The sequence below is a fragment of the Prinia subflava genome, chromosome 1 (assembly GCF_021018805.1).
Source record: "Prinia subflava isolate CZ2003 ecotype Zambia chromosome 1, Cam_Psub_1.2, whole genome shotgun sequence".
NCBI lineage: Eukaryota > Metazoa > Chordata > Aves > Passeriformes > Cisticolidae > Prinia > Prinia subflava.
In genome coordinates, this window is record NC_086247.1 from 40,571,160 (window position 1) to 40,585,129 (window position 13,970).

Below are 13,970 nucleotides of genomic sequence, written 5' to 3' on the forward strand. Positions count from 1 at the left end.
CCCTCTAAAATGCAGATCATTGTATTTACATGTCCTTTATATTTGCCATGAGGGATTGCCAAAAAGGTGATTAGCCAAAAGCTTTTTTGGTTTTTTTAACAAAAAGCTCAAGTTAGTCATGTGCTTTCATCCAAAACAATCAGAACCTGAGCCAGTTTAGTGCACATAAGATACCTTGGAAGGATTAATTTATGCTGTTGAGCTTGTAATATGTGTAACCAATAGAAGTTCTCTTCATACTTTTTTGGGTTTTTTTTTTTGCAAATCTTGCAGCTAAGTCAGTGAGCCAAATGCAAAATCCAACACCTGAGGGCATCATGTAGATTTGTAATGCACCCTGGGGGTACCTAAGGTTGAGAAACCATTGAGTGGATTACACAGATCCGTATATGTTGTTTTCCCATCTCTGACAGTTATAATATGAGCAGTATTATTTGTGCTACAAAAATTTCTTATTATACTCCGTGTGAGAGAAAAACAAAATCATCAAATCACCTAGATGAAAAATCATTAAGAAAAGAATGTTGAAAATTCCAACCTCTTTAGGGATGTGTTTTATGTTGGAACACCTGCATGCCATACAGATTTGTACAGTGACAAAGGTTTGGTTAAATAACTGTGGAACCAAATGAATATTTAGATAAATATATGGGTCTATTAGGACCTGAAGGAAGTATATTAAACCTGTTATAATTCTTCCTGTCTAAAATCCTGCCATTCCTCCTCCTGTCAGTCATCTGAAAGTTAGGCATCCGAACTGTGTGAAACCTTTCCCAGAGAACAGCTCTCCCTTTTTTCACATAGATATAGTTTTAAGTGAGATGAATAGCCCTTTGCAGGAGCTTTTTTTCATAACCTATACAGAGACCTGAGAAAAGCTTGAACCAGGTCTTTATGGCTGGAGTAAATCAAATGAAACTGATGCTCAGGACTAATATAGAAAGAGGGACCTGAGTTGCAAAATGTTATCAATGTACAGTGTTTCTCACAGGTTTTATGCTGTTGGGCTCAACATGTGTAATTGGATATTCATACTGATGTAAAGATAATGGACCAAAGGCTCAGGATTTTATAATAAAATTGGTAGTGTTATTTTCCCTTCAACTGTTTTCCTGGCTTATCTATACCACAATTTTGTTTACTTTTTTCTTAAGGCTGTTGGGTTATGAGCTTCTTTGGTTTTGTCTAACTCCTCATTCGCCTTCCCCCCCAAAGATTTTGGCAGCAGAAAAAAGAGAGGGGATTTGCCTGTGGCCTGGACTTTCAGTACCTGAGCTAAAATTAAATATCCACTAGACACAGTTACCTGAAACTGCAAGTGATTTAGCATTTTGTCAGTTCTCACTTTTATACCTAGAATTGAACTATAGCGTGGTGTTATTTTTAAAACAATTTGCACCTCACTTCTCCCGTTTTTTCTCTGTCCCTGGCAATTGATCATTCCAGTGCCTACAAATGCTCCATGGCTAAGAAGAGAAAAGCTGAAGATCAGATATCAGGTGTTCCCGTCAATAAAAGGAAGTCCCTGTTAATGAAACCCCGCCACTACAGCCCCAGCTTGGAATGCAAAGAAGAAAATGAAGACAGGACAGAGTTACAGGAAGATATCAGTGTCCTCAAAAGCAGCTCAACTCCAGGTAGTTGCTTACACTCCACTTGAACTTGAATTCCACTGGAAGGGAGATAAAAAACCAGTATTTTCAAACAGGATGCAAGACATGTTTGACTTCTAAGACAGTTGAAATGGTGCCTTTCTGTCCAGGTTTAACCATCATACTTTCATTTATTTTGTACAATAACTTCTCCTGGGGTCTAGTAAGTGCTTTGTAGGTCACAGAGACAACTACTGCAGCAGGTCAGATATGGAGCAGCATCTGCTTCTTCACTACCTCTGAAAAGGACAAGCTTATGCCCAGCACCATCCCACACGTATCTGAAGAGCAGATTTTCACTGGAATATATGGAGCTCTTAGGAAGGAAATATAATGCTTAGCAAAACATTGTTGACTTTAACGTTTAGCAAAGCAATTTCATGCATGTGACTGCTGTGTGTGTTCTGTTTAACACGATTATTAGACTCAGCACTTTTATACTTGTTATTCCAACACTGGTAAGCCAAACACATCTGACAATTTACAGCAGCTTCTACAATGTGTATGCAGGAAAATATGGACAAGGAAGGGGGACAGAAAGATGTAGCTATAGTATGTTTTGATTACTCTTCCTTTCTAATATTTTTAAATATATATTTAAGTTGAACAAAAAAGTCTCAAACCAAATTATTTTTCACGTATGTGTTTAAGAATTCCTGCCAAAAAAGTTAATCAGAAAAGTGAGAAGATATCAGTGGAAGATATGAGGAAGACATTGGCAGTCACCTGCACACAGTAAATGTTAAAATAAAAGGAATGTGATCTGGCACTGAGAAATTAGTAATGATAGATAATATGTAAACTGAATGAACTTTAATGTCACTCTGTTGTTAGTTGCTATTGGAATTAAAAGACAATTTATTTTCCACTTAGTTTCTTTTTATGAAATGTTTTTGAAGAACAGAGTGATAGATTACATCATCTAGGGTCCCTTTATCACAAAGACTGGACCTAGATGGTCTTTCAAGATTCCTTCCAGTCTGGGCTGGAATGTGTTTGTGTGTCCTATTATTTTATGATGAAACAAGATTAGTTGTTTGTGTATTTATCCACCCTAAACTGAACTCCCTTAAAACAAACCCCATGAATTTTATATATATGACTACTATAAAACACACAGTAGAGGAAGAAAAATGTCATTGAGATTGAAGAGACAAATCCTGATTCTACCAAAATACTGGAGCTCTTTCTGGTATTTCTATAACCGCGAAGTTTTCAGTCAGCTGCCACTTGTAAACCTTCTAGGAGGAGATTTTTCCAAAGGTCTGCATCCCTTTGCTGTGAAAGCCTAGAAGGTGGCTCCATCTTCAAATAGAACATTAATTAGCAAGGTGATACACAATGTCTCTGTCTTTTGGGTGACATTTTTAAGAAAAAAATCATTACATAAAAAATCCCATACCTCTCAGTGCCTGTTCAGGCTGCAGGGAGTATTTCTAGCTCCTAACACCAGAAGGGAATCTGTTGGAGTAAGGGTTCCTGTATGGTTCCTGTTCTGGGGTTTTGTTATTTTTTGTTTCAACATTTTGGGTTTTTAGATATTTGGATTTTAGCTATTTTTTTTTTGTGTTGATTCAGACTGGTTCCTGATCATCCAGAGCTGCACTCAGCAATGTCTTTTTCTTCCCCTTTTTCTGTCCTCGGCACATCTTGAAGAACTTGATGAAGGGAAATTACTATGATGAGTGTAAAGGTAGACTCTGTGTCATTCACTGACAAACCTAAGTTATTGAACTTTTTAAAGTTCCCTTTTTTAAAGGGGAAAGTGATGGGCCAAATCTGTTGATAAAAAAGTAGGGAAACCATGCCTTTCAGTTAACATAAAAAATCCCACTTGGCTTTGAAGATATTTATTTGATACCAGTATGACATATTCCAACCTGCTTGTGTCAGTGCTAATACAACCTACATCTTTTGCATAAATTTTACCAGACACAAATTTCAGTGAGAGCATACAGTTGGTCTAGGTATGTAGGTTTACTTGGGATTTCTTAGTGTGATATTGCTCACTTTATTATGAACTCCTGATTCTTTTCAGTTGATCCATTAATGATTCAGTTCATGGACTGATGCAACTGTAAACTAAGCTGAGTTTTGGTTATTTTAAAAGTAAATTTACAGCCTGTAGATGTAAAAAGCAAAGCTGGGACAGCTGAACCATTAAGACTGATTCAACAACAAATTTTTAAACATCTCTTTAAAAATTGCTGATTATTTAAGGAACAGGTTTTTTTAACATGAACTTATATTATTTTTCATCTTTGACACATAAAATAACTGAAAAAACTCTTACAATTGAGCATTTTGTTGGATTTGTTTTCTTTTGATGGGTGGGAGATTTAAGATAGATCTTGTTAGTTTTTGAAATTACCCACTGATGGGATTCTGTTATTTTCCAAATGGCAGAAGAGCAAATAATGGAAATCCATTTGACTAAAGTTAGTTATAAAGCCAAATCATCATTCTTACTTGCTGAGATGTGAAAAGATGGCAGCCTTTATTCAGCATACTGCAATGTGTGTGGTACTAGGCCAGCTGCTAAAAAGTTACACGAAGGTTTACAGACACTTCTTTAAATACAACTTTATACACACAGTGCACAAGGCCACCTCTGCCTGCATGAGTCCAATTTTCTGAAGAAGAATAAGAATTAATCAATATTTTCTTTTAACATATAACAAACAGTTGAACCAAACAATTATGTAAACTGGAAATGACCCAAAATGCTAACAGTTTGGCAGCAGTAAAGTGAAATGCATTGTGGTGCACATGTGCATTTTTGTCCCCCTTTTCCCCTCCACAATAATCTGCACTTAATAGGAATATTTTAAACTATGTAGCTAAGCAACAGAGGTAATTGTTGCTTTCTAGAGCTTTTGTTAGGCACTCTAACACAGCCCAAATATGCATAATTAGGTATAATGTCTATAAATCATTATTGTACACATGTGGGTAGTTAAGTGGATTGAGAGAATAGTTCAATGAATTGGACATATTCACTGAAAATGCTTTTTATTTGTTTTCTGTAGTTCATAATACTTTAAAATTATCATAACCCTTTACACTTTCTCTTAATAGCTCACTGTGTTATTGAGAGAAACTTCATTTGCATTTTAGGCTATGCTTAATTTATTATTTAAACCTGGAGTTCTTCTGTTTCAGGAAAGGACAGACACATCTTATGAAATAGTCTATGCTTGTTTATTCATCCTCCTTTCTAGGAAGTAAAATGTTAAATTTTTCAGTTTATGTTGAATAGATCCCAACAAAAGAATGTACCCTATAATCAGCATTATTGAAGGGGCTAGTGTTGTGACTAAATTCTTCCCTTCATCCAAAAATGCTTTTAGTTACTATGGCAATATTTACTTGATCCTGGCAAAACCAGTGTTGATTTTAGAGAGATAATTACCAGAAAGGAAGATGATGGAGATGTATTTTTGAGTGTCCTTGTCAGAGGAAATGTTTATAAAAAATTAAATGAGATGCAAAAGGCATATTGTATTCCACGCTGACAACCTCTCCTACATGCAGCCTTTATTACCTGCTGGCTGCTGCTTTTCTTCTGAAGAAAGATGTTTATGAAGACAGGATGCACTTCAGTGGTGTCTTTAACAAGTCCTTTATGAGTCTGTACATAACAACCATTTCTGTTTGCCTGTGCATGACCTGATCTGTCACTTAGTGTGGCAATTTCAATGGCGACCCGGAGCTTGCCCTTTGTGAAGTATTGAGGATTTTTCCATCAAGATCTTTCATGGGATCTGGGGTGACTGGGAAAGTAATTAGGGGTTATTTTGAGAAAATTATTTGGGAATCTTAGATGAAATAGAACTGAAAATAGATCAGAGGAATTTTTAAAAGTGTTTGTGTGCTTGTATATATATATATATATTATATAGATGATATGTATATATGTAATATCAATGTATGGCACATTATATTTACATACATGTTTATGTCTGTGTGTGCATGTGCATGTGTTCTAAATAAATAAATATTTTCACCCTCAGTGAGAAATGGGGGTATAATCCTTTCCCATATAGTGCTGGAACTATACTATAAAGTATATATAACATTAGAAAGGCTTTTCATCATGCTGCAAGCAGTCATTTCAAACAGATCCTTGGTGTGAATTCAATCATTTCAGAGTACCTTTCTGAGTAATGAAAGAGTAATTGTTAAGTCAATATCTCCATGTTATTTCTACAAGATGAAAAAATAGTTATTCTTACATATTTCTCTTGCCTTTTTTCTTGTACAGAGGAGAGTACTCCAAAATCATCTGAGGAAACCCCTCATTTGGGTGGGCAAGAAAATTCCAGTCAAAGAAAAGAAAAATACTCCAGCTATCAAGATACCGTGGCCAAATCTTTGATGAACATGGGAAAAGTAGCAAAAGATTCACCCAGTCAAACAGTGGCAGAAAATCTAAATGATAGTGGCATTCAATCCTTAAAAACAGAAAGTGATGACACTGATGAATGTTACCTGATTAGCTCAGCTGAAGGAAAGGAAAAGAGTGCTATTTCTGACCCAAAATACTGTTCATCTGAGGAAAATGAAAGTAATTCTGAAATTATGGACAACGAGTGGGATAGCTCTTCAAATTTCTCAGAAGAAACCAGTGTAAAGCCCCCTGTAACTCAGAAATATATTGTAGAGTGTAACCAACCCAGCATCCTGGAAGTCCCAGAAATTAAGAAGGAAGAGGTTGAATATGGCCCTTGTGAAGCACTGTGTGACTCAGAAGCAGAGCTAAGAGCACCCCAAGAGCCTCACTCAGATCCCTTTGAGAAGAGAATTCAGAATCTCTTCCCTGAAAGTGAGGAAGATGACAACGAGTGCCTGTCAGAAACCACAGACGTGTCAGTTGAGCTGGACAAAACAAAAGGGAACTTGAGTTTGCTAGAGCAAGCGATCGCTCTGCAGGCAGAGCAAGGGCATGTGTTCCACAGCACCTACAAGGAACTGGATAGGTTTCTCCTGGAGCATCTAGCAGGGGAAAGGAGACAAACCAAAGTTATTGACATTGGTGGGAGACAGATATTTAGCAGCAAACGTAAGGAAGTATTTTTGGCTCTTCTTCCTGGCTTAAGCATTTGTCCTGTGACTGATAGAGGATTCTGAGCTGGGTTTTATAGCAACAGTAAAGAATCTGGAATTTAGCTGGTAATTTTGTTAATTATGTACCTTCACACTAGTGCCTCACGTCTAACCAGGTTAAATGCTAGGTACTTGGCTTCCTGCCAAACTGCTATGTGAAATGATCAGTAATGGGTACTAAAAGACCTGTGTAGCTGGCACTGACATTCCTTCTCCTCCTTTTCCTCCTCCTCTGCTTCCTCCTCTGTAGGGTACTAATACAAACCTCCAAAGACAAGGCACTAAAACAGTGCTCAAGGGCAAGTTTAGGGTGAAAAATTGGCCTCTCACAGAGATACTACCTAATTCCTAAGCCATGTGTTTTCTGAGTTGTCTGCTTCATGCATCAATCACTATTACATCAATCAATATTACATTTTTCTTCATCCAGCACTTCTGAACCAGGAAAGCACAAACTATGCTCTTCTGGCTCGTTTGCCGTCAGCAGAAATACCAGTAAACTTCAAAATCTTTATTGTTTCTGAGGGTTTCTGGTATCCTACAAACCCGTAGGAACATCACTCAATTTTCAGCACTTAATCAGGCTTCCAGAAGTGGAGATTTAAAAGACTTGGGTTTGATTTAAAAACTGGGCTGTCTTGTATGAAACTCCTCAATTGAGGATAATAACAAAACACCAAGAGATGTCATTTTATAAGCACACCCCCTTCTGTAGTAAGCAACAATATATTAATCTGTCCTTTGACTTTTTGTTTTGGCCTTCCAAACACCCCGAGGTCACCTTAGCATCAATGCAATTTCTGCTTTTGATAAATGATTTACTTTGGTATTTCTAATGTAACTTTAGAGTAGTCCCTGTGGACATTGCAAATATTATAGTAATTTACTTATCTAAAGCATTTGGTGTGAGAGAGAACTGACAGGCATTTTTAGGAGCTGCAACTATAAAATATTTCCTGCAGTATTTGGGAAGAAAATGCAGACATCTCATTTTTTTTGCTCAAGCAGTGTTTTCATTAGCATGTGTTAAGCTGTGCATGCATGATATTAACCTACCTTTTTACTAAACTACATGAACCTTTATTTGCTCAGATGACTTTGGCTTATGCAGAAACTTTATCCTTTCCTACCCTGAGAGTAGCTGTGCTTACATTGGTGTCAATGTGACTTTCTCACAGCACACATAGAAAAGAGCAGTGATGTAAGAATGTCACAATCTATCCTTTCCTGATTTACCTCATATTATAATTAGCTGTGGTTTCCAGGTGAATTCAGAGGTAACACCTGTGGAGAAACACACCAGGCTTTGTTTGGGTTGTATAAGCACCAGATGATTGTAGTCAGTGTTGTATTGGGCACATAATTTTGCCACTTCATTAAATTAACCGGGTTTTATTTCTAAAAAATCTACCATCAGATCCGTCAGCTCTTAATTTTCATTCTTGAATTATAAGTCAGAAAAAAATCTACTTCATGATAGATCTTTCCAATTACCAGAGGAACACTAAATCATATTTCAGGGTCCCTCTTTATTTTTTGTTCACTATTGCAGCACTTTCCATTTGCAGTGATTCCAAAAAGCATGTCGCCTCTTGATGATGCTGAACCTATTTTCTTTCATCTTTATTTATTTATTTTATTTTATTTAATCTAAGAACTTGCCAGGAAGTTTAACCCTCAGCTGCTGTGGTGATTCTGTCCCTAAGCACATCCTACCTCGTAGTCCAGAAAAATGAGCTTGAAGGAGGCAGCTCCCTGTTCTGGCTGCAGCTGTTTTCTCCCCCAGCACCAAATGCTGTTGGCAGCCAATCACAGATGGAGCTAAAACCATCCTCAGCAATTTATGCGGCCACTTCCTTCAGATTTCTCACAAGAGAATTTCTGGACCAGAAATCATTCCTTTCTAGCCCAGACTTTTGATCACGCATTGGAAATCAAATAAAGGTTTTCTGACCAGTGCCTCTTGCACAATTCTAGGTGCTTGAAGCAGGAATTGGGGATGCAGTGAGGCCGCTGCAGAGCGGTGGCTGTGGGGCTGGGCTGAGACCTCGCCTTTGAAAGGGTATCGGCTGCTCCATGTTTGCAGTGGCTTTGTGGGCTGCTCCACAAAGAGGCATTGCCATGTGTACCAGAGGGAGCTGCTTGCCTTCCCTCTCAAATGTAAAGTGGCATGTATTCAGTTTCCTAACAAAGAACCTACAGCCTAGAGATCTGTGATATTTAAGGAATGGCTTCTGGTTGAAATGCTTTTTGTTTGTTTGTTTATTTGTTTCACACCTCAGCTTTTATTTGGTTGTCCCAGCTTCCTGGAGTCTGACATTAACAGAGAAAAAGATTGTTTCTCCTTTTTTTATTTATTCCTTTATAGATCTTGCTGTTGGCTCATGCTGCCAGTTTTCTGGCTTATTGGATTGTGGCTTCTGTCCTGTTTGAGGCTCTGAATGGAATAGATGACACTGCAATCCTAAAGCTATATAGTTTAGCACATAAATGGCATACTGGGAGAGAGAAATCATTGTTTAAAGGACACAGTGTGAAAACCTGAAGTGATGTTTCAGGTGCATACATCCCTGTTAAAACTTTGGACAGGAATTAAATCTGAAGTATAAAATAGAGAATATCACACTGCTAGGATCACTCCGCTGAGTGCAGACAGGGGCTAAACCCAAACAAAATTTTTAATCTGATTTCTCTGCAGATTCACCCAGGCCTGAAAAGAGAGAAACCAAATGCCCCATCCCAGGATGCGATGGCACAGGGCACGTGACTGGGCTGTACCCTCACCACCGCAGTCTCTCAGGCTGTCCACATAAAGTTAGAGTGCCACTAGAAAGTGAGTATCATCACCCTGCAATCCAGAATAACAACTGTCAGTATTGTGGGTACTGTGTGCTTATGCTAGAGAAGAATCCCCTTTTTCTGCATGAGATTGCAGGATGAGACTGGGAGAGAAGCCATCACACCCTCTTTGCCCTCCAGCTCATCGTCACAGTCCTGCTTCCTACACTTGTGCAGCTCAAGTGCTCCCCAGCAGCAACAGCAGCAGAATCCTTAGGTAGCCTGGGAAGAGCAAGATCAGACAACCTGTCCCCATGCTGCCAGCAGACCTGCAGGCTGTAGTCCCATGAATCTTCAAGATGTTGCTTGCTCACACCTTTGCTGAGGCACAGATATCCCCTGCTTGTTTCGGAGCTGTGGCCTCATTTGCAGCCACCGCACACGGAGGCTGCTGGTTTTCATTGCCAACACATGAGAGGCCTGGGCATGCTGATGTTTCTAGTGTCCCCCTTACTGCTGAGCTCAGAAAGGTTATTTCCATCAGTACATCCCAGCACCGGTCTGCAGCAGGTCCCTCTCTTGTGACAGTATCACACTAACTCTTTTATGCCCAGTCTTGCCTGAATTTCCCTGCTTATTTCTAACTGTGCTGCTCTGATTACATTGGCTTTGTGTGTGTGTGTGTGTGTAATCCTGCAACATGATGCAATGAAATGCTGCGTAATAAGCCAAAACTTAAACTATCCGCTTAAACAACCTAGTTAGTCAGATGGTTCTTTGTGGTGGTATGCATAACAACAAATTAAAGGGATATTTGCACTTTACCAAAATCCTCTTCCTAACTGTAGCTCTCTCCCTTTTTAAAAATCTGGTACTAAACTGGTATTTATGGAAACATCTGCTGAATTAAGCAGGCTGCAGTTGGAAGCCTTAGCAACTTTAACTTCCTAAAAACTTAAAATTAACAAGTTCTTGTTAATTATCACGCTTCCAATTAGATGTGCTCTGTCCTGATGGGATTAAAAAAAAAAAAAAAAAAAAGTTAGAATGTGGTTCCTGGCAGAACAAACCCGTGGACTGCACAGCCAGCTTTTGTGAAACACTGTGCCCCAAAGATGTATAATATTTAATACGGATATATCTGTCAGTTTTAGCAAAGGTGATCCACATCCAAGGGCATAAGAAATGTACAGACAAGAGGTTGTAATCGCTACTAAGAGTGTAAGCTGATCTTTGGAACCATTACTGATTGGTCCAAGGTAGTTTCAGCACAGCTCAGATGACCAGAATGTTCAGAGGGACATTCTCAATATATCTGATAAAATATATAAAGAGCCTTCCTGTACTTGGGAGCTTTCCTTCCCTGGGACAGAGAGGGACTGCAGCTCCATGTGACATGGGCTGTGTGGCGCAGGGCTGCTCTATCACCTGCCTGTTGCAGTGTTAGTGGTGTATAAAGGGCTTCAGGATTTAACATCTTTGCTGATTTCCACTTATGTTCTTTTAAAGTCTGTATAAGCAATTTTGTGCATTTGGGAAGCCATGCCACAGTAATATAAAAATAAATTGGTTTAAGCTGGAGGCACCATGGTCACTGTGTTGTAAGTCCTTTGCTTCCCCTCTTCTTTTGTGATAAAAATGTGAAAGAATTGAGAATCTGAGTTCAAAGAGGATATGTTCATTTTTTTAAAGATATGTGGTTTTAATTGATGCATTTTACTATCAACTTTTTTTTATTATTATTTCTGTTTAGTTCTTGCCATGCATGAAAACGTTTTGAAGTGCCCCACCCCAGGATGCACTGGAAGAGGACACGTCAACAGCAATCGCAACACACACCGAAGGTAGATCAGAAAAATTCATGTCCGCTTAAAACCTGACGTATACTCGGGAGGAAATTGATAGGCACATCTTGGAATTAGATGCTATGTACTACACTGAAGAGTGTCTATGAACTGCAAGGGCAGCCTGTATTATTTATAACCAAATAATTGTGTTTAATTCCATTATATAAAAAATATGGATGCAGCACAGAGGATGGCAAATTCCACTTGTATTTTCATAGACGAGATTTAAAGCTACAATTTCATCACAGCCCTCACATTGAAAAATCATCATGTACAAGGGGAAGGAATGAAAAATACATTATTATTGCCACAACTGGAAAACCCAATGGAAACCAAAACCCATTTGTTTTGCATCACTACCTGCTAGTCCTTGACAGGAACCTCCAATCCAGGCACATTCCCTTTTAGCCAAACAGAAAATTTGAAGTGAACTATTTTAAAATCTGTTTGAAAGCTCCACTTATTACCCTCAGGAATGCCATCTCCCTGCCTGGAACCCTCCTGTCTGTTTAACATGTTGCCTGCAGGGAGAAAGTAAAATAGAGCAAGGACTTCCAGACAGGCAGCTGTGGAATCACAGCTGGGCTGCAGGTGAGGCAGAGAGTCAACACACTCTGTCTCCAGCAAGCCATTGCTGTCAGCACAGCACTTGTCAGTACTGCTTTCTGCTGGAAGCAGTATATTCCATCATACTGCTTCTGGGAAATTATAATGTCAATCTTAAAATCGAACTTGAGACCTGAGAATTTCAAAACCAACTTTCTTTGTTGATCTGAATTTTTGGTGAGATTTTGGGGTTTTTTGTTTATTGATTGATTTGTTACTACATCGCACACCAAAATTAAGGTTTATCATACTGTGTTTTAATTCTAGGAATAGTAAGTCAGTCTTTATCAGGCATATGACAAGCTTGTCTACAAGAGTATATAAGGCACAAGCAGATATTTTTTCTTTGTTTTGCCTGTTTTCAATCCTCAGTTATCTTTGAAGCACATCAGCTTTATCATGAGCAACCCGTGAATAGGATAAGAAAACATGTTCTAATCTAATAAAACAAACAGAAAAATATAAGCTAGCACAACTTGAAATGACAAAATGTGTTCTTTGGTAACAGTCTCTCATATATCCCTGCTTTTTTTTCCCCAAATTTACTTTCCTTTTAATCAGCAGGAGGCTTATATGCATGGTTTAGCTGATAAAGTAAATGTCATTTGTCAAAAAATTTACTAGTGACTTGCCAGACACAAAACATCAAAGCTGAACTGTGGAAAACTCCTACATGATTCAGTTTCCAGATATATCACCTAAAATACACAGATTTCACAGTTTTGCATTAAGGATTGAAAAACAGATGAATCTGGGCTATAACAGCAGCAGTTCCTTTAAATTCACAGACATCAGTCACTGGTTTCCACAGAAAAACAGCACACATCTTTGCTCAAGAATCAGTTTCAATGTCTTTTTCTTGTTGTTTCTGTTCTTCATATTTGCTTTTCAACAGCCTTTCTGGTTGTCCAATTGCTGCAGCTGAAAAGCTGGCAATGTCCCAGGAAAAGAACCAGCTCGAGTCTCTTAAAAAAGCTGGGCAGTGCCATGATCAGACTCACAGGTAGGAGCCCTCACAAACCAGTTTCTCCCAACAAACAAACTCTTATTTATGCACAAACTGTGTTGATTGGTCCTCAGACCTTTCACCCACTTCAGCTTCAGTGGTAACCCAGTTTTCTCTGCAAATCTATCTGATTCTCAAAATAAACCACCATCTTTCTGTTGGTTCTTGTGCATGTGGCTGACATTAAAGACAAGAGATGTATCTTTAGATAAGCAGTCAAACATATCCTATTAAATCTTACTTCCAGACAAGTAACCTGATCAGAACAATTCATAGAATTTCTTTATTTTTAGTTTATTGGTTTAATTACTTTAATTTTTATACAATGGCATCAAAAAGGAGAAACACTTTTTATTACAATAGTATTTTGTCTGAGTTATATGGACCCTACAGACATGCATAATTTGCACATCATTGGCACCACGACCATTACAACCTATTATATTCAGGTCTATTTGGGGACACTTTAATTTGTGGATTATTGACATGATCAGCTCTAATGGTTCCTTCAGAGCCATTACAGAATATTATGTCCATGTGTCTGCCAACTGCACGTGCCTTAACTCTACATGTGAAAAGTCCTAAGGAAATTACTAAAGACAAGTAGCTACTGAACATTAACTAAATGGAATGACACGCCATAAATCATTCATTCCTCCCAGATAGCACAAGCAGTTATTTCAGATCATCTTATATTAGATTTATACCATACTCATTCACAGTCAAGTGAGAACAATAGTGATCCAAAAAAACCCCTAAAAGCTAGAAAAAAAATCCAGACAAATTTTTAGAACTAAAGGAAGTGACAATCTAGCAGTAAGTCAGTAACTTCCTTGTAAATAGTCCAAACTAATATTAAACAACACTGCATTTTTTAATATTCTTGTCTTTTAATTTGTGAAGTAGTCAAAGTACTTTTTGACTATGAGTCAGCCACCGCGTTTATGTTGTTTATTTCTCATATACACCCAGTTT

At 38.1% G+C, this 13,970-nt stretch overlaps 1 protein-coding gene across 1 annotated transcript in view; it reads left to right on the forward strand.

The window, feature by feature from the left end:
- The window catches only part of ST18 (ST18 C2H2C-type zinc finger transcription factor), a 71,547-nt gene that overhangs the window by 15,964 nt on the left and 41,613 nt on the right, over positions 1-13,970 (forward strand). The window contains exons 3-7 of the mRNA XM_063394267.1: positions 1,447-1,637; positions 5,917-6,714; positions 9,457-9,591; positions 11,290-11,380; positions 12,885-12,992. Of these exons, the coding sequence (XP_063250337.1) occupies positions 1,463-1,637; positions 5,917-6,714; positions 9,457-9,591; positions 11,290-11,380; positions 12,885-12,992 (1,307 nt within the window). The 5' untranslated portion in view covers positions 1,447-1,462. The remainder of the gene's footprint in view (positions 1-1,446; positions 1,638-5,916; positions 6,715-9,456; positions 9,592-11,289; positions 11,381-12,884; positions 12,993-13,970) is intronic.